The sequence below is a fragment of the Cydia pomonella genome, chromosome 12 (assembly GCF_033807575.1).
Source record: "Cydia pomonella isolate Wapato2018A chromosome 12, ilCydPomo1, whole genome shotgun sequence".
NCBI classification, from domain to species: domain Eukaryota; kingdom Metazoa; phylum Arthropoda; class Insecta; order Lepidoptera; family Tortricidae; genus Cydia; species Cydia pomonella.
This window is the reverse complement of record NC_084714.1, coordinates 6,923,383-6,945,543: the sequence shown is the minus strand read 5'-3', so window position 1 is coordinate 6,945,543 and position 22,161 is coordinate 6,923,383. Positions and strand designations below refer to the sequence as shown.

General features: G+C 37.1%; 1 protein-coding gene across 1 annotated transcript in view; it reads right to left on the bottom strand.

Annotated features, from left to right (window-relative positions):
- LOC133523380 (uncharacterized) overlaps window positions 1-18,309 on the bottom strand; it is a 189,563-nt gene extending 171,254 nt beyond the window's left edge. The window contains exon 1 of the mRNA XM_061858914.1: window positions 18,024-18,309. Coding sequence (XP_061714898.1) covers window positions 18,024-18,044 — 21 coding nt within the window. The 5' untranslated portion in view covers window positions 18,045-18,309. The remainder of the gene's footprint in view (window positions 1-18,023) is intronic.
- Window positions 18,310-22,161: the final 3,852 nt, after the last annotated feature.

Genomic DNA, 22,161 nt, shown 5'->3' with positions numbered 1-22,161 from the left:
ACAGATTGATCCTGTCTTTTCAATCCATGATGAATCGAGGGAACTTCTCAACACCTATAGGCATATTTTTTTATGTATTTCCTGAACAAATCAAGCATTTACATTTAAAAAAGTGACATTTGATGAAGTGGAACTGCTGATGAAGACAAGAACGGAACTCCTCAATGACACGTATGTGTTCTGCGTTTGGCGATTTGTCTTCTTCGTTAAGATTGCTCAACAAGTTAGGTTTTTAAACAACAGTTTTCTCAATATTGATTTCTGATGAGGGGTCCCATGAGGAATTGAGAAAACTCCTCATATCTTTTTTTATTCATCTAAAAACCAATCATTTGCATAAACTGTCCTATTTGGAGAAATAAAAATGTCGATGAATACCAGAATGCGACACTTGTTTGAGATGCAATACGGTGGTAAAGAATTTTAATGGCATTTCAAATTGTTTCGTGAAGTCGGTTTCTGTTAAAGGTGCATAATATCGAATGTATCGGTATATTACAAATGGTACAAAATACAATGTAAAAACCAGCAGGTGTAAGAAGTCGTACAACTCGTCAGTCGTGACCCAGTGATAAGATCCTCGTGGTATTCGTGTCAATGCGAGCGTCGCTCGGAAACATGCTCTAACATTTGAATCACATTCCATTTAGTGTGATGTTTATTCCTTATAAGATATTAAATACTTGTAAAAGCAAGAAAGTAAAGAAGCATACACCATTGAGACAAACAATAATAATAATTCTGCAATCTCAGAGTATAGTCAAGGTTGACGAAATATAAAGTGAGTCGATCTCTCGAATAAGTTTGAACAACATTGTTCCGGGTACATACCTATCCTTAAAGACAATTAATACATGTTGTGCGTCTATAAAATATACCTATGTCCATTGATGCAGTTATGTACATAGATTTTAGGTGTCTGGTAAATAATTTGCAACACGACCATTGCTTCACTGAGCCAAGAAGTGGCAATCTTAGTCGTAGGATTCGTAGGAGATGCCAAGGAATCACAATTTTAGACTTTTTAGGGTTCCGTAGCCAAATGGCAAAAAACGGAACCCTTATAGATTCGTCATGTCCGTCTGTCTGTCCGATTCTGTCACAGCCACTTTTTTCCGAAACTATAAAAGCTATACTGTTCAAACTTGGTAAGTAGATATATTCTATGAACCGCATTATGATGTTTACACAAAAATAGAAAAAAAACAATACATTTTGGGGGTTCCCCATACTTAGAACTGAAACTCAAAAAATCTTTTTTCATCAAACCCATACGTGTGGGGTATCTAAGGATAGGTCTTCAAAAATTATATTTAGGTTTCTAATATCATTTTTTTCTAAGCTGAATAGTTTGCGCGAGAGACACTTCCAAAGTGAAAAAAAGTGTGTCCCCCCCCCCCTGTAACTTCTAAAATAACGGAATGAAAAATCTAAAAAAAATATATGATATACATTACCATGCAAACTTCCAACGAAAATTGGTTTGAACCAGATCTAGTAAGTAGTTTTTTTAATACGTCTTAAATGGTACGGAACCCTTCATGGGCGAGTCCGACTCGCACTTGGCCGCTTTTTTTATTTTAGAATTCTGATCATACCACGACTATTGACCAAGTCAAGTAAAGTATATATTAAAACGGGACATTCAAAAACGCATCAATGCTACCTAGTTTTTCCGTATTATCCAAATCTTTAGATGCCACAACGATTTACCTTAAAGGTTTCAAACCCCTCCCAAAAGTATTTGTGTCCATGGAGTTTAAGCCCCCCTCCCCCCTCTCAATACAAAATCCTGGATCCACCACAGATTTTAACCATGATTACTTATATCAGGTCAAGACGCAGTAGCGTTCTCAAGACACGCTTACTGCACATTATCATTATGATTGCATTGTTCTCCTGACGATGCAAGTGCAAGTCTGCAACCACTTTCGCTCGTAATGACTCCATTCATGCGCGCCATCAGATCTAACTTCGGACTTCAGTATAATTATGTGTGACTGTGTCAAGTTAGAAAGAAATTGCTTTTGAGCTTGGTTCTTCGGCAATTCTATGGACCACTATGAAAATCGATAGGTGCAATAAATATCATAATTTTTAGTCTCTATCATTTTAATTTCGAAGATAAGTAGCTAAGCGGGTATTCAGAATTATCTATATGCGACTTTATTAATAAATAGAGGCAACGCTTTTTGTCGTTATTTCTAATTATATAAACTGAATTTGGATGCAAGATTAACGACTAATGAAGTAAAAGAGAAGAGAGAGAGAGAGATCCAAGTGCATCTAACTGCAAACTACTTTCACTCGCGTGTAATGGCTCCATTCAAGCAGCGTCTTAGGATTTTACTTAGCTTGAAGCGTATAATTCTTAGAAGAACATTCCATTTTAATGAGGTTTTTCGTGAGACACGTGATAAATTATGTATGCGACGCTAATGTGATTAATGTTGGATAATAAGTTTATCATAGGACATTGTAACTGTTTTTCAATCATTTATTTAACCAAATCAATTGAAAACGGCATATAGATTATATTGAATGTGTTTAAGCAAATAGGTAATCGTGCGATAGATTTGCTTTTGTGAGTAACTGTCAAAGTTTTAACAATTATTTCATATAAACCGAAATAAATGTCGTATACGAAAGAAAAAATGACCAAGGCCCCCTCCAGTATAGTAGTAGTATAATAGAATAGTGTATATTTGAAATAACACAAATTAAAATATTTATAGAATATATAAGAAATCGTCACTTACGCTCTTTTTACAATAGATTAATTAAAGCGCCGGACGTATAATTAATTATAACGCATGTGATAAACTTCAGATGTGTGGAATAAATATTGTGTAGAATCGCTACTAGGTAGAGTCAAGATTGTGTTGAAATAATGACTGTGAAGAATAACGCACGAGATAAACTTCAGCTGCGTGGAATTCATATTGTGTAGAATCGCGACTAGGTGGAAACAATAATGGCATAAACATCGCATAATCCATACGGACAATATTACCTATCCACGGATATCAGTAAAAAGCAGATCAGCTCTACTAAGTTGAACGTTTTTATACTTTCGATCTATTCTCACTAACATACTTATAAGTAAGTAAGAAAGAGATAGACACTATGCTGTCGCACAGGTCTTCACCTGTAATCGTCCCAGTTATTCACGAAAACGTCAAGATTGTGTTGAAATAATGACTGTGAAGAATAACGCATGTGATAAACTGCAGATGTGTGGAATAAATATTGTGTAGAATCGCTACTAGGTAGAGTCAAGATTGTGTTGAAATAATGACTGTGAACTGTGAAGAATAACGCACGTGATAAACTTCAGCTGCGTGGAATTCATATTGTGTAGAATCGCGACTAGGTGGAAACAATAATGGCATAAACATCGCATAATCCTTTATTTTATTTAATCCGAATCCTACTCTAGTATTGAACTACAAAATTATAGAAATCGAAGATGGGTGGGAATCACTCATCGTTTGTTATTTTTCCTCGGATTAATCTTCTCTAATAATCTCGATTTTTTGCCATATGATTAAATCGATTAATCGAATCGGAAAGTCTATTTCAATATATATCTGTGGTATGCCCGCTTCGTGCTGTGCATGCGAGTGCATACGAAATGCATGCAGGTGTATGTGTCGCTTTTCTGAAACGTGATATATTGTGGTTTAAATCTTTACTGAAGGAAATCTCGATACATTGCGTTAAGATTACGAGTATTCTTTCGGGAAAACTCTTAGATTTTCGAACAGTTACCACCACACTTTAACAAAATTTTGATAACTTTTTACATGATTGATGATGAGGGGTAAATAATGTGTTTTAATGGATAGTGTGAATAATGAATGAATAACGCGTGATAATTCATCTGAATTGTATCAGTTATGACACAGAATAAGTAAATAGTATTACCATGTTATGATATTGTAAGGGAGTAATATTTAAGTATTTCAGATTTTCAGGTAACCCACGGAGCTATAGATTTTTTTTTCTCTTCATTTACATTAGAAAATATTACCTTTAATATTGACAATACAGTGGCGAAAACGTTATAGATTTTAGTTATTAATTTTGTTGCAATGGATACATATGATGTTTATAATACTTATGAATGCAATTCCTCGCCAGTCTGTATTGTATGCGACCAAGAACGTAATATCACATTCGAAACGTCAGGCCAAATTATAAAATGCACGAAATTAAGACCCGTTTCATTTCAATATAAATTATAAGATTTATTAACGTTTTAAAAATTCAAACAAGCATTTCAATTAGGGACTTTGTTTTTTCTCGAAACATTTGCAGACGGAATTCTCAGAAAACTAACAGGAAAATTATGAATTTTGTCACAAGTTACGTAGTTCAAACCTTGGACAACCGTGTGACAACATCAAGTTTGCTCCAGGAAGTTAAGATTTTGAAGATATTAAATAAATACAAACGTGTTTCGGATTAAGATTTATGTAAATAACATGGCTTAATGTGGTGCTAAAAATCATTTTACGTATGTTTACAAGCTATTTCCTACATGCTTACTCAATCGTTTGGCTATTTACTTATAGTTTTCGGAGGGATATCACCATATCCCGGTCCATATCACGGTCCCGGTAAAATGCCTAATCCACACCTGTTTTCGAAAAGTCGGTCAATTACCAACCCTAATAATTACACCGCGAAGTCTGTCTGCGCGTTAGTCTGCCACCGATAATTAAATTGGCAACCGCGGCGAAGTACAAGGGTGCAGCGTTGTCTGTGTCCGACCGTTGCACAAATAAACGGATCAAGTTATAGGTACTTATGCCCGGTTCACACCTATTCCAGTAGCATTCGTCATCGAATCCAAAATTCAACACTGAACTGGATCGAATCGTTTACATTACAGTAATTTTCATCATCCAGTGAATTTATGGGGACTGTGACCAAGCAATACGTATGCACTATTTAATGTTTAATCCAGCACTGGATTGACGGTCTATTCCAGTAGCGTTGGATTGGGCAAGTGAAATCAAAGGTAGACCATCATTCCAGTCACTGCATGGACTAGAATGCTTACTGGAATTATTATATTCTAGTGCCAGTTCACATTATTCCAGCGCTGCCACTGCTGCTGAATCCCACTGGAACAGATGGAATAGATCCTTCGCGTGGCGACGCTATTTTACGCAAAAATTCTTTTTTTAATGGCCACTATTTATGGTGCCCGTATAGCGATGGTAAGCACAGATTTGACGGTATCTGTCGTATCCAGTGTATCCACCACACAGTCTCGTCATACATTAACTGTTATTCGTTCGGAACGTTTTTTTCGTGGCTCAAGTTAGAATCGGAAACCATGTCTCACCCAGCCGTTAATCCCAAACAATCTGTTTACGTAGTCCAGCGTCGTCTGTCTGTGACGTATGTGCGTTAACATTGCTTAAAACGTTCCGTTATCGACTGTGTCTTCTGTCAAAAAGTTAGAGTCCGAATGTACGAGATAGATATCAGGTATCAAAATAATTTCTTGTTGCGATTCTGTGCCATAGCAGGGAGACAACATAAGTAACACAGTTTGTTACAACACACGCCAACACCGCGACGGGCTTATAAATATGATAACAATATAGATTGCATGACTGAATTTAAATCCTAGAAAACCATTAAAGTTGACATAGGAGACGTTAAGTTAATCCACCCATATTTAATTTTACATTAGGAAACCGATAAAAAGAAAGCCTTGTTTTTTATATAGTCTGTTTTTACCTAAACATTATTGTTATTTTAGTTTAGTTGAAGCACATCGCCAACAAACTGTTTCTTGGGGTTAAATAAATTAAAAAAAAACTCTGAAGTATACATTTCCTATACATGAAAGAAATTACCGTTCCATACAATTTCCTATGTACAGGACTACAAAGTCAAAAAATTCCTATGTAGTATAGTCACGGAACGCTTTTTCTCGTAAGCGATCGGAATGGAATAGCACCCCTGACGTGACGCGTTAATTTTAGCTGCGCACGCGCATCCGTCCGCTTCACACGTCGATGTTTTGGGAGATCACTCGCAGGAAGCGAGAATTACCATTTTTTTATACAAGCAAGAATGAAAGTGGTTTGTCAACTGTGCTTGTAACACACTTAGATGTTTAACTGTCAATAGCTGGCAATCTATAAGCCTGCGCCTGCTAGCCATTTGACACGAAGTTATTATTTAAATTCTTTGGCAAAAGATTTTGCTGGCCAAGGCATGGGCAAGAGGAGAGGACGGTAGCAGAAGTAGCATTAAAAGTAGTGGATCAGACTTATCTAATGACACAAAAAGAGACTGTTACATATATTTTCGAACACGAACTGTACTTAGAGATGTACTTGTTTGTACCTCTATTTGGAAATGTATTCCAGGGTGCAGAATTGCAGATACTTTTGGCGCGTTGTTTCTTCATCTTATGGTCCTACTAGTATTTCAAAAACAATGTTTTATGTACCAAGTTAGAAACAATTAACCTACTTGTAATGTCGTCATAAAACATGCTTTTCCAATACATTCTACTCCAGATTTTCTTTGACTCCACTATTAGACAAAGACACGTTTGTTGTTTTCTCAGGTTAATTAGTCGATGACCAGGCAATTCTGGCTGCAATGTTAATCGGGCCAGCGTATAAATAGACGTGCCAGATTACATATAACTATTGTGATGAAAGAGTCAGTGTGCACAACACCGCTATTAACTGATGTAAGCTACATTCTAACTACCTATACTTAACAATATAATTCCTCTAGCATACTTTCAAGAGAAAAAGGGAGCAGTATACAAGTACCTAGGTAATAAAATATCGTGCAGAAGCGTTCTCGTCAATGCTCAACCCTATTCGTTATATCCTCGACTCTCCTCATTTCCAAAATGATGCTTATTTACAAAATTGATGCTTGAGGCTGTATAATCGGTCAATTGTAATCGTCCCAGAGCGTGTCCCTCCTCACAAATTTGTGCCCTCTGGTATGCCGGCTGGCCCATATCAGGCTTGCCCCTGGCTGTGTGGTGCTAATGTTGTATATGTCGGTGGCAGATCAGGCCGATCGTAAAGTGCCTGTGTAATGTTTTGACTATAGTCACATTAAACCAATAAATAGGTAGGATAGGTTCGTTACGTTGCTTCAGATGCCCGAAGGGCAATCTATCCAGAAATAGGAGCCTCGCTACTCGTCGACTCAGGGTACAAGACAGATTTTCACGTTTAACGATATTCCTGATCTTACGATCGGCCGCCGACATTCACATGTCGTACAAAACAAGATTGATATCATTTAACATACAAAAGTCGTATCCTGAGATATTTGCTTTAGACAAGACTGTGATATCGGATAAGTATCGATAAATATTAGGGGGCGTCAAGGACGCGTCAACATAGAATGATTACTGTTTCTTATCGTATCGATAAAGAAATTATAGGTAAACAGTAAATTGAGGCAATGCGTTATCAAGTGCATTCACTTTGAGGATAATGGGTTAAAAATGTTTCAATCTATAGCTTAGGAAAACAGTGTTGAAAGTATTTACTGTCCATATCGTACATAAAACCTATTGAAAATTATCTTTCTAGATTCTAGACCAGGGGGCCTAGCCTCTAGCCGAGATGACAAAATCTTTTGCAGAAAACGAATCGAAACGATATTGACACTCTATCACTCTTCCATATTAGTGCGATAGATAAAGATAGCGTTTTGTTTCGTTTCTCAGCGAACGATTGCCATCTTAGCCCAGGCATATTCCCCAATATGGGTAATATTTGCGCGAATTGATGCTATGCCAATAATCTTACTTATTTCGATAAACGAGTCATTAAGACAAAAGACAAACCTATAAGTTGTATAGGTATTTTGGCACGTTATTCACTTCAATCCAAAACAAAGGATCTGCCTTGCCTTACAAATAGCACATTCCATTGTATGGATCGGATTCCAAACCGTCACGTGAGACAGCCTTGGTGAGACAAAGTCGTAAGGACCGTTACTCTCACCTCAGTTGGGACTTTGTCGTTCTAAGGAATCGTATTGTCAGCCGAGCTCTTGATAAGGCCCTGGTATACTGTTTAGATAAGTAAGGAGATAAACTGCCTTGCTCAACAAAGGTACGAGAAAGGTACGTAATTGTCAGATAACAAGGCATTCAAGAGAAAAATGCGAATCAGGCTCAGTTATTCGGTGAGTAATTAGTGCTATTTGCAAAAAGGCGAAGGAAATTTAGGCCTAACGTGTCTGTAAGGTTACGTCCGCACAGACAGGCGACTTGCTTAGCGTCTGGAGCCTAGCGAGTAACCTAATACTTAAAACGAACATTCTAGTATTTTCGCGACCGGCCGCACTGCGCGCCTAGCTAGTTGCTTGAGGGTAGCTGGGGGTATCGAAGTAAACAAACATTTTTGTTTTTGTCGTCTACTTTCGCACAGGATGCAAGCCACTAGCTATTAAGCTCTAGACGCTAAGCAAGTCGTCTGTCTGTTGAGACGCTATGCTATACGTCTACTAAAGGTTACGGCTACGTAAAGTTAATACAAGAAAAACCCGTGGCGACAGTGAGTTTTATCGTAGGTTCTCGAATTACTTAGATTAGTAGTATTTCTCTACATCTTGTCCTATCAATTTTGATCAGATTTTATACGGGAACGAGTTGCCTCCCGATCGTGTAAAGCCATTAAAATTTCACAGATGAAATCCATGCTCTTAGCGATTGGTGAATAACGCACAACGCTATGTGCGTAACGCAAATTATTCAAAGTTTCTAAATAATTTACTGCACATAAACATAACTTTTGAATCCTTTCATAAGTATAATAATTTCCGACAATAGTAAAGTTCTCTTACTAAAGTCTCGAATGCTAAGTAAGGCTGAAATATGGATAGATTTCCATGTATATAAATGGCAGGTGATTTCGTTGATTCATGATATTGCCGCTCCTCCATATTTCAGACTTACTTCTATTGGGTAAGGTCCACTTTATATTCATTCCAATCATTTTATTTTCATCAAATATTTATAGGTGCAAATAGTGGAATAGGTTCCGTATAGTAAAACTTGACACAATAACTTATAGATAGGTACCATCTGTAGATTATTCCGTCTGTCTAGAATAATGGTCATCTGACAATGATTCGCCGTACGTTGCTGGTTGCTGGTCCTATTACTCGTCGTTGTACCCAATGAAATACGGCGTTTCGTGAACTAAAACATTCCTTGGCAGGATTGATTATTTGATTCTTAGGACCCAAGGATGGATTTAAAACACTAAGATTTTCGATGTCACGGGAGGGGTGAGGGGGGGGGGGGGGGGGCTGTCAACTTTATCTTGATATCTGCATCAATGAAAGGCAAGTTTGGTATCATTCTCGTATAAATCGGGGATGCCGAATTCATTTATTTTATCTCATCGACACCGTTCCGAAGCAAAAACATATAAAAAACATACATATACTAGTCCAGAGAAAGCCGTATTTGGTATTTTTATTTCATGTGAAAACAATCCAAGCCTCTCCAGAATAGGTTAAAATATGAGTCTATTTGACTTAATTTAATTTAGTTTAAGTTAAATTTTAATCTTACGTTTAAATACAATAAGTTAAATGTAATATGATCCTAAGTTGGTCGAAATAAATGAATTTATTATTATTATTATTAATACTATTTAAGTAAATATGTGTTATACTCGTATCAAGCGGCAATGTGGTACCTTTTGTTTGAAAACGACACATGTATTGTATTGATGCTACTCGTACGTACAGAAAATTGTCAGTTCACGTGTCCTAGATCAGAGTGATTAAAGGTGCCGATCCAATTAACATGCATTGACAGAAATAGTAGAAACATTGTGTACCTATTCATGAGACAATATTCTTCGCATATTTCATAATAGCTCCCGTATAACGCGTCTCGTATTTCAATACGGCTGCAAACCGAATTGCTTATCGATTACAACAAATGGACGAGTATGACCAATCGTCGGCCCTGGCCGCGATTTACTTTACTTGAAATGGAATCGTTTACCGTAGAAGGAACAACACGACATATCTTCATATCTTCGTAAAGAAATTTGTACATCAGCACGCTAACAGATTTATATAAGTATTTATATAGTGAAGCTAATAGCAGGAACACTTTTCGGCTTGGTCTGGCGCAGTGCGCTAAGTTCACCTGGATATCTCAGTAAGGACTCATTTAGACGGCGCGAGAGCTCGCATGCGAGTTTCATTACATTGCGGTATTTGATCGGTCGGCCGAATTGGTTGTAACCTCAATAGTCCGCAATGTAACTATAATCGCATGCGAGTTCGCGTGCCGTCTAAATCAGCCCTAACAGATAATCATTTGTATATTTATTTATTTCATAATTATGAAATAACGCATGGCATAATTTTAAAAAACAGAATACAGACAGCTATAAATGCAGATTAAGGGCAGTCAGCCACTTGATGACCTCGTCGCTAAGGGTGATCAGGTCTTCAGGAGGTCCATTGGCATAAGCGCGTTATAGGACAATCCTCGATAATGTACTGGATTGTTAGGGCAGACTCCACGATTGCAGGCCGGGGATCCCACTCATCCACAACGGTGTTTGTAATAAGCACAGCGGCTAGGGCCAGTGCGAAGTTTGTTCTAGTTACATGCCGTCTTGTGAGGTCAGATCCTTTAATTATGATCAAAGATTTGTAAATAGTACTTATATCGGTTGATTAGGTATTGGATTTTTGGTCCAGTGGTTGACTAGTAAGGAATAGCTTAAGGCATGAAGTCTACCATTTGTACTTATTATTAAGTTTCATTCGTCATTGCTAATAATGAACTGAGATCAAACCGGACACAGAGCACACGCCCGTCATCGTCTTACCAAAGTCGTTTGGGATTTAGGGCGTGTCAAAAAAATTACTAACTAACAAACATAATATGCAAATGGGTAAAAATGTAACTTATCTACGGCTACGAGTATTACAGACTCCACTCGTCCCAAATGTATATGTCAAAGTTAGTAAACTGGGCAGTTAATATTCTTGTCCGAGGGGAGAACCTTGCGCGGTCCTCGCATATTGCATATATTTTTGGGTCCCACGTCTTATTAAGGAACCTTTACAAAAGATCGCTTCTCTTCTGAAGTTTTTTTAGCGAAATTTTTTCATAAATAACGCGTGTTGGCGAGGTATTGCATACAGGGTTTCGGTTAACCAAAATATTTGCATTTTTATACATAAATACATACATACATACATACATACATACATATAATCACGCCTTATTTCCCGAAGGGGTAGGCAGAGACCACGGATTTCCACTTGCTACGATCCTGACATACCTCTTTCGCTTCCTTCACTTTCATGACATTCCTCATACACGCTCGTCGGTTTAGGGTACTCTTGACCTGGCCTTTCTTCAGGATTTCCCCGATTTGATCAGAGAAAGTCCGCTAAGGTCTACCCCTCCCAGCTCCCGTATAAAATATAGTTTTATATACAGTTTTTTTATAGTTAAATGATATTATTTTACAATCATTTCCATTGTAACACATCTGTACCTACCGTACTATGGTTTGCAATAAATGATATCCTGTAAAAATATCCTCGTTAGTCCTGTAAAAAGAATATAACTCTTATTGACCTTTCAATAATATAATAAATCAAATAAAGGTTGGACACCGACTCCATCTTAACGGTGTTTTTACAACTCTCGCAGGGCATCACAAGGTAAGGTATCAATTTCATTTCTGGATCCGCGTTATTACAGCGGGAGTGCTTAAGGCTGAATTATAAATACATTTGCGTTCCGTTATGCGGGTTCAATTCGGTTATGAGTATGTTTTGATAATCCAATTGGTTCTGGCGTATTTACATTGGTTGCACAAACGCAGTCGAGTTCTTAGTTTTCGGGCGCCAGTGTAACGTGAACTTTACGTCAAGAATAACTATACTATTTTCTATATTAACACTTACGTGGTCATGGTAAGAGTGACAGAGATAGTGGTATAACCTCGGTCGTCAGTTTGGTTTGCGGGTAGTACAGGTGTAATCAGAGAACGCACTTATTGGCAGGGCTAGCTAGCCTACACTAGCCTAAAGTGCGTGGTAAGGCAAAAACGATGACTGATTTCTAAGGGCAAAACAAAAACAACTTTCTAGGGCGTATTGTTATACTCTTTGTCAGATTTAACTATCCAATATCAAAATCATATCAAGACGAAAGTGGAGGATCCTTGCGAAATCGCTTTTCATACAAACGTAGTCCTCATTTTCCTCGCTGGATATTAACATAATTAAAAATATTTTGACACAATTTCTTGTATATCAACCACAGCTACTACGTTTAATTTTTTTTTTCACATGTTTAATTATCATAGGAGTTAGGAGCATTTAAAAAAAATACAGTTTTTTGCTCCTAATTTTTACAATAGGATGGTATACATCAAATTATGTAAGAACATTTTCCATAATGTCACTATTCAGAGAGAAAATGGGTACTACGTTTGTATAAAGAAGCGGCCGTGCCCTTACGTCTTAAGCGGATGAAACAAGTGAAACAACACGCCAAAAGTATATGCCACTCTGGAGTACTCTTCCAAATAGAGATACGATACGAGTATTTATCTATGTACCTATACATATATGTATAGCTAGTTCGAGTTCAAAATATCTTTCTCACTCTAATTGTTATACATGGAGAGATGTATAGAGAAATATGTATCTCTTTTTGTAACGCTATTGAGAATTGCAAATCAAGTGAGCAAAAAGTAGACGCGGGTGTGTATGTTAGCGAGCCAGGATGTCAGGAACACTCAATAGCAAATAATACAATCATCATCATAATCACACGGTAAATGATTCTTTTCTGCTCGTACTCGCTCTTACTCCCTATAGGTTTGGAATGACATCTAAAGTATTGCGAAAGCTTACCGCCTGCATCTCAGGGGAACCAGCGTAACTGTATAGTTGTAAACAAGACCCTTAACTCACCATTTGTAGACCTTATGCCGTTGCAATAAGGTTGCAAAGGTCAATTATTTCTGTCAACGCTGGTACAGAGCTCGAGCTCATTTTATACTAAGTATCAGTTGAATGTTTTGTGAATTAGATAAGTACTTCAAGCTTGTGTTCGCTTCATTAGGTATGATAACGTTGGAAAATAAACGTAGTTAGAAATCGTTTAGGGCAAGTACAGGAGCGCAGACTGAATCTTACTGTTTTGATACTTAACAGCATCAGTTAATAGTATTAGTTGGAGTAAATTGTAGTAAGGTGCAATGGGATAACTTTGAAAACGAGGTAATAAATATTGACAATGGCAAATAAAGAAATGAGTACATTTTTCGCCTAATTGCGAGTACTGCACATAAGAGTCGTGATTTTGTGATGTGTACATTTTAAAATTTTATTTCAGCTAATATACAACGTACAGTCAGCATCAAAAGTAGCGGATCAAACAAGATTTCAAAAGTATCTACCATTCTGTAACAGCTTAACAAAATGTGGTGGTTCTATGTGTAGAACAATTAAGACGGTAAAAGATTTACTTTTGAATGTAAATTTTAGAGATTTATCTATATTTGGAAAAGTTATCCAGAATATCAGATACTTTTGGCGCGTTGTTTCATCCGCTACTATTGATGCTGACTGTACAACAATTCAACGTATCAACTTGACGTCCCTTTGCGGGCATAACCACAGATATTATAGACCTGAAATTTGACAACCCTAAATAGCCCAAAGGGATATGAAAGGAACATCATGCATGATTCGACCCTGAATCGCTGTCAAATTTCGGTTCTTAAGGAAGTGTCATTTCTGTACGGTAGTAGACACTATTATTTATTCTGTGCCTAAACGCAGGTTACCTGTAACAAAACGGATAAGATTACACCAATATTTTTTTTTTTTTATTGAAAATTCCGAATAGAAGCAAATACGATCGGAATGTCTAATATAAAAAGTTACGCCAACAAAAAATCTCGATCGTCAATCCTAAGCCACGGGCCTTGAGACGTTACGACGAACAAAAAACTATTGTTAGGTTTGCTTTGAACTCATTACTTTAATAGAGTGGGGCCCTGACACGTAATCTTTATTTAAAACTTTAACATATTGTTATATGTGGCATATTTGCTTGCAATTTCATCATAACAAACTAAGGTGTACAGAACTGGATATTCTTACTAACCATTCGTGTTTTATAATAACATGTATTTGTAACGCAAGATTTAACTATTTCAAATTTGACTCTAAAATCTATTTAATTGTTTTTTTTTTTGGGTTCACGACGAAATATGAAAAATGTTCATTTTCCAGTACAATGACCGAAGACAACTAAAGGTTTGATCTAAAACCTAGAATGTTAGTTTAATTAAACGATAATTATCTAATGACATAGGATGTCTATCTAACCAACCGAAAACACTTATTTCTTTAAGTATTGCTAAGCCTATCATTAATTACTACCTAACTAACACGCAAATTTCGGTCAGAATAAGTAAACATTAGGAAGGAAATTAAGTTGAAACGTAAGAAAGTTGATTAGCTTTTTTAGGTAAGTGTATTGTATATTAGGTGGAACCACTGTGGTACAACAGTGTTTCCGATGTCAATGTAATAAGTAGTTCTTGATAAAATTGTAGTACAATATTTTTTTCGACCGCAATAAAACTAACAAGAGTGTGCGTGTATGTGGGCGAGACCATTTCTTGTTACATATGTATATTTTATGTCTTAACATACCTACCTACATGTCAGTATGTAGATATGTATTATACATGCAACACAATGAATCCATTGAGCAGACGAGACATCGTAAAACTACATTTGATAGGAATGGTATGTCATAATTTTCAAACGTCAATAAAAAATAATACAAGGAATGTTTATGGGCCGAATGGCTTGAAGGATAAGCCAGATTGATAGGATAAGTAGCTTAGCTGCTGTGTTCTATAATAAATAATAAATATAGTTACCGATCCTATTATGGTTTCTAGCATTACAGCAGATTAATTTTGATTGGAATTTCTCTTTTCTTTTGAGAAGACCACTAGGTGTACTTTAAAACTAACTCGTGGTGAGTTATAGATACTATAGGTCCAGGGTAAGTTGCAACTGCAACTGATAAGCTGTAAGTACTTTATTTATTATTAGTGTAATTGGAATAAATAATTAAATTATTTCTTTATTTCCTTAAACAGGTTCAGGTACCAAAGTTGGTCGTTGTGAGCGAAACATGACCAAATGGAGACTGCTCCGTAGCCCCTCGACCCAGTGTACCAGCGACACAACACCACAAATCATGGCGTATCTGGCGTGCCCCGCAAGCCCGCATCACTGCTCGGAGCTGGACCTGAGGGACGCGACAGCCATGCAGGGCTGTCAACAACGCTGCCCACTGGGCATCCATAGTATGAAAAAACCGAGTCGGACTCGCGCACGAAGGGTTCCGTACCATTATCTATAAAAACGGCAAATCAAGAAGATCGTACAAGGTATATTTTTAACTCGCCGTTTTTGTTTAATTGCCATTCAAAAAGAAACGGGTGAACTCGAAACTTCCTCAAGGCAATGTTTTTTTTTAATTAAAATTTGTAATTTTGCTGGCAGCCGGCACTGCTCAGAATCAGAACGAAACTAATTTCCATTTGTTTCATAACCAGATGTTTTTAGGAAACAGAAACGCGAGACGTAATGGGTAGTCGGCACAGCATGGGAACGGCCTTGCACCTGAATGGTGTTAATTCAAACAATTACACACTCGTTACGGAGGAACGGGGCCAGATGTCCGTGGGTTGTGTTATATAACTATTCATAATATGGACATACTTTGTAAATCTAACTAAACTAAGGTACTCATTGACCGTAGCGGGATGGTCTCCGTTTTGATTCGAGCATTTTGATTTTGTATGTCCGGATGTTCTCCACTGCAGGTCGCAATTCTTATCCGATTCTGGTGAAATTGTGTGACCAGATTCTACGAGTATGATTAAATAGCATATTTTTGTTTTCTAAATGCGAATTTGGCATAAAGGACTTAAGCGCCAATAGCGTCTATGCCGCTTAAGAGCTCTGTGAGTTCACTGTGATAACGACTCGTGTTGAGCTTTAAAATATTATCAATAATATATTTGTGTACAATGAACAAAGCTATTAGCTTGGCACCCCTGGGGTGACTGGACATGACGTTACGTAGAGTATTGTAGTTACCTAGGCATTAAGGTAGTGTATAGATATTTTTGACTATTTATTTATCCGTATCACAGAATAAATAATAGTACTACGTACTCGTTTCCATATTTTATACCTGTCAGGGCACAATGGGCACATACTTATTTCTATAGTAACAAAAGTGTGTTACGATAGTTACCTATATTTGGCCACATTGGATGCTGACTGTACATAATTTTGAGTGTAGAGTTGTTACTAATCGGTACGTCAGTCCTTACCTATTATCATAATAGTTATAGTTATACCTACTGAAGATAACGTTAACGATATACATGTATATGATATAAATATTACATATTTGTGTAGTATTAACTAATATGACATTTATTTTACAGTTGGGAGAATAATCGTTCCTACACTAAAACTCCTCATTGATTAGACTAAACCTGCCTCTCTGCAACATATATAGGTACCATTAGATAGGCAGGTATAGAAATATTTGGTTACTAAATTTAATATCCAATCCTATATACCTCCTACTTAGCCTTGAGTAGGTAATTTACGTGGGTATAGTACGGTCAAGGAATTTAATTTCAGTACTATTTCGTACGTTGTCACAGTGACAATAGTATGAGGTCCCTGGCGACATTCATATTGATTGTCACTGTGACAAGGTACAAAATGGTACAGAAATTAAATTCTTTAACTGTACTTAGCAGGCTTCTCTAATAATTAAGACGATGGTAGTAGTTTCCCACTTTCAAGTGTTGTTCCAAGTTATTGCCTGTTATTATGCACGTACGTTCGTAATATGTGTCTCGCCTATGCAATTTAGTGCATTAAGCACCTGTATTATAAAACAAGTTTTCATATAGAAAGTTTGCGGATCCGGTTAAGGAACCAAGGTATTAAGGAAGACGTGAGTGCCTTACTTACCAATCTACAAAGATACAAAAATTAATATTGCTAAAAGTCAATGTTTTACAAGTCCGTAAATCCATAGTAGGAACTATCTTTAAACACATGATACATATGTACATACCTCGTAGGTAGGTATACTAGGTACCATACCATTTATTAAGTACATTTGCATTATTTTGGATTCGGCAGATTGAATAGATACCTAGTATACCTACCTTTTATTTTTTGCCGAAATCCAATCAACCGAAGGTTCGGTTTTGCTCTAGTTTCGGCCGAGACCGAATATTCGGTCGCACACTACAGAAAGCTAACACTACATTATCCATCTGTCAATATTGACAATAAAATTAGACAGTCGGCGGCGGCGCCAGCTCTGGTGAATCAATCTGTACCTAATCGGCCTGGCCGGGTAAACAGATTAAACAGACATTTCAGAGACAGAAAAATACAAAACCTTGGTAGGTACCTATCATAGAACTTATTTCTGATTGAAATACGTTTACTTATAGGTATGAAGAAGATTAACCTACCTGAAAGGTATTATGTATCTAGTTAATTGTATAGTCACACTTCGTTATATTTATAGACGAAAACAAAACAAAGGTAGGTATTTAATACAATTGGTACATATTTGCACAAATACTTAGACAAAACAGTTTAGACAATCGCAATTGTTTACGCATTAGACCATTGACACATTAAAACTTATAAGAATTAAAAGTTATTTTATGACTAAAAAAGAGTTTTTATTAAGATCCACCTTTTGCAGTCAGTTTTAACTAGAATGCATATCAGCAAATTTACATACGGTAATTTACCTAGCCTGGTGCTTAAGAAAACAGTAATTACCTACTGCAATTAGACATGCATTTTAAAAGTAACCTACGTAGTTTACTTATTCTAACATGCCATTGAGTATTGTCTTGGCCACATACCATCATCATAGACGTATGCATCGTATCTCAAGACCTCAGCATCCTCGGGAACACAACCCAAGACCTCCAGCGGCTTACATCACTCAACACAAGGTTACACCACACTCAAATTAAAACAATAAACGAACCAAAACAAACAAGAAAACTTATAAAAACAAATCACGAACGTTTCCACATTTATGCGTTCCACATGTGTTTGAATATTCGCGTTCCGTTATCAAAACATGTACGATAAAGTTTGTCAATATACGTTTCTTTGAAATCGTCGACACGCCCGTCCGGCGCAGCGATACTACACTAACTGAAACTGAGGTATTACGATACGCACACCGCACAGTGCGTCGAGCAGAAACACAAACCAGTACGACAAAAAGAGACGGTAATACTACAACTTGATCCGTCTGCGGAGCTGCATTCATTGCACTTGAAAATTAAAGCGACAGGGTTCTAAGTAAAGTTATAGAATAGAATTACTAGGTAGTAGAGTTTATGTTGTGGTTGCGACCCTGTCGCTGTACGGTCCAATGTATTTTGGGAGATTACCGACTATCAAGCCGGCCGGTTATTTTGAAAGATCCGCGTGCCTCAATTAATTATAAACGGGATTTATTGTTTATGGTGTAAAGTGAGGTAGCTCGTGGTATATGACATTGGTTAAGGTGTCGTTCCGGTTCGGACTTCACCAGCATTACTGCAGCAATATTGCAGCACGACACTTGCGGCAATAGTGCAGTCGGAAGTAATGTTACACAGATCTGCAATACTGCTGCAGCCGACTGCATGAAACGAAAAAATGACAATTTATCGGAAAATTATTTTATACTTGACGTTTCCTTTAGTACTGTCGAGCTGCAATACTGCTGCAGTCAACTGCAAAGGGTGATAGGAAAAAACAGAAAGCTAACTTGTTGGAGACTTATTTATCGTTATGGATCAGATTAGAACTTCCCTGGGGAAGTTGGAGTTTGGTTGGGAAGTTGGGGAAGTAGAAGTAAAGAGGAGAGAGAGAGAGAGAAGAGTTCATTCCCATTTATTTTTTGTTGTTATTACCGTCAGTCTGTTACGAGAACTTTTTTACCTACCAAGTCATATTACCGTTCTTGTTAGATGGCCCACATGGAAAGGTCTTATAGCTTAATAACTACCAGGTCGCCTAAAATTAATGCGATAAGGACAACTGCAGCTTAGACAAAAAATCTTGCGTAAAAATCTCAGAATCTAAGAGGTTTCGTTCTCGATATTGGCCTCCTCCAAAACATAAACAATCATAACGAAATTTCGGGAACGGAGTGAGAAAGAAGTTGTCTGTGTCTGACCGTTTTGATTTTTGCGTGATAGTTAGCCAGTTGAAAACTAGTGCCTACGCCACATCTTGGGATTAGTTGTCAAGCGGACCCCAGGCTCCCATGAGCCGTGGCAAAATGCCGGGACAACGCGAGGAAGAAGAGTTAGCCAGTTGAAATTTCTACAGATTATGTATTTCTGTTGCCGATATAACAACAAATACTAAAAACAGAATAAAATAAATATTTCTTTCTTTCTTTCGTAGAAATTTGAACTGGCTAACTATCACGGTTCATGAGATACAGCCTGGTGACAGACGGACGGACGGACGGACAGCGGAGTCTCAGTAATAGGGTCCCGTTTGACCCTTTGGGTACGGAACCCTAAAAAACAAGAATATCAAAAAACGCAAAACGTACAGACACAGGTACTGGTAATATTGAACTCATATAAAAAATATTCATCCAGGGCCAATCTCCTGAGAGGAAAACGTCAAGAACATTTGTATGGAAAAATTAAGACTAATGTTTCTTCTTAAAATTGTCTTTTAAAATACAAAGTTCTTCTTGACTTTTATTAAGAAATAAATACGGAACAATTTATATACGATACGAGTAAGTACCTAAACAGCAAACTATAAATAGTTTTTTTCTTAGATGATATTACTGGAGTATAGTCATATAATTACCATTTCAGGCAATACCACCGCTGCCTCTCACAGCTCCCACCATCGAATTCCTGGCCGGGCTGTACAGTGGATGACCTGAATGAGGAATCACTTCAAAATCCTTCGGTGGCTCGATGCGGCGCGCCGACGGCATACCTGGCTGAGGATTCCGGCAATGGTGCCGCGATGATTAATAAAAATGACCCGCAGACTAACACACACATCCTTGTTTTGTTCATTTTTACGTTGTTTATCTATCACTTCGGTCTTTTTTAAATAAGGAACGTACCAATACTGTATCGTCCTGAAATGACTGTGGTCCAAAAGTGATGATAATGCCGCATTTATATCCCAAAATTTAATGACATGTCGCAAGATATTTTAAAGGAACTTGTTTAGTTATCATTTCTGATGTATTTATAAATTCCCTTCTTTATGTGTTCGTAATTACGAGGTGTTTAACGAGTTTATTTATCATGTTAGACATTGTGGAAATGAAAATGTAAGTAATTAAGGGAGCGATTAATGGGTTGCGTTGATATGTCAAATATATACGTAATTTTTTGCTGAACTTTTGTAAGTACAAGATGTTGATATTGGCGACGTTCAGTAAAACAAAATTGTGTCTGTTTATATATAGTCATAACTCATAAATAAAAAAGCTACAACATTATGTCTTTAATATTTGTCAATGACCCGCATTTAGTGCAGAAATAATGTTTTGCCTTTTGCGTAGTTACACTAAATGAAAACTGTAGATATGTATATATTTTAAGGTAATTTAAGGCACTTGTTAGTATTGTGTGAATGTAAATATGCATGCATACGCTCACCCGTACATTGTTAACTTATTTACTCCTAATTCTCATGTAAGTGAATTGTAAAAAATTCTTATGAGAAATAAAAAATTCTTTAAACCGATATATGTATTAACAGCAAAAAAATATGGACGAGTTTAAATTACACTATTTCATTATTGATATTGTAACTTATATTAAACATAAATTTAGCTATAGATAATTCATATTTACATTATTGCATATACTCGTATTTCGCAATATTTTCAGGAAACACAAACACCGCCTCTCCTTTCGTCCTAAATTCTACGTCGGATTTCATATTCCGATTACGATGCACGAAGACCGAACCACACGGGCGATCCGTTCACTGCACCAGAGGGCCTAGCACAGACCACGTTCGACTTGTTGCCTCTCTGTCACACTTACGTACGAATTTACAAATGCGACAGAGAGTCAACACGTCGAACGTGGTTCGCAGTAGGCCCTCAGATATGGAGGTGCTGTCCCTGACTGGGTCCCGATTTTTGCCCTTCTTTGGTCGCGGGACGTCCGTCGATGATAAACGCTGAGCTCTCGGGCAATAACAATAAGTACCTTTTTTTTTTATGGTAGAGGAGGCAAACGAGCAGACGGATCACCTGATGGTAAGCGATTACCGCCGCCCATGGACACCTGCAACACCAGAGGGGTTGTAAGTGCGTTGCCGGCCTTTAAGATGGGAGTACCTAATGTCATGACTAAAAACAAACGGCAGTTTTGTTCATTTTTACTGTATGTGGTATTTATATCCAAAAATGTACTAATATATATTTCACAGGATCTATTAGCGTAACGATTGATATAATGTTCATATACAGTTTGTGTCGATTTAAGGGTTAGGTTAGGTTCGGTCACTGAATAGATAATACTGTGTGCAAAATTCTCACTCTCGAACTAAACCAATTTCAGCAGCGGAAGCTTTTGTCCTGTCACATGACACGTTATTTTTCCTAGACTGCGCCTCAATTACTGCTTGGAATATTACGTGTATGTAAGCGAATCATTTTAAACCATCCTTCTTTATGCGATTAAAAAAATAAATTAAAACAAATAAATTAATAAGGTTTCACTTCATCAAAGTTATTGGCTTGACTCGATCTGCGAGTACCGGAACGGCCATTCGAACACCATCTAAAAAGGGAGGGTAGAAAAGGAAGGCTTTTAATTAGGACGTTAACTAGAGGACGGTTGAGAAAAAGGGAGTTTTGTTAATTATTTAAAAAATACAGTAAGCACATTGTTAATATACGTTGTTTGTATTGAGCCGCACATAAGGCTATTCCCGTGGATTAACCTTGCATGTATTTCTATTGTATAAAGGTAGGTATAGGTACCTATGTAACCAGCG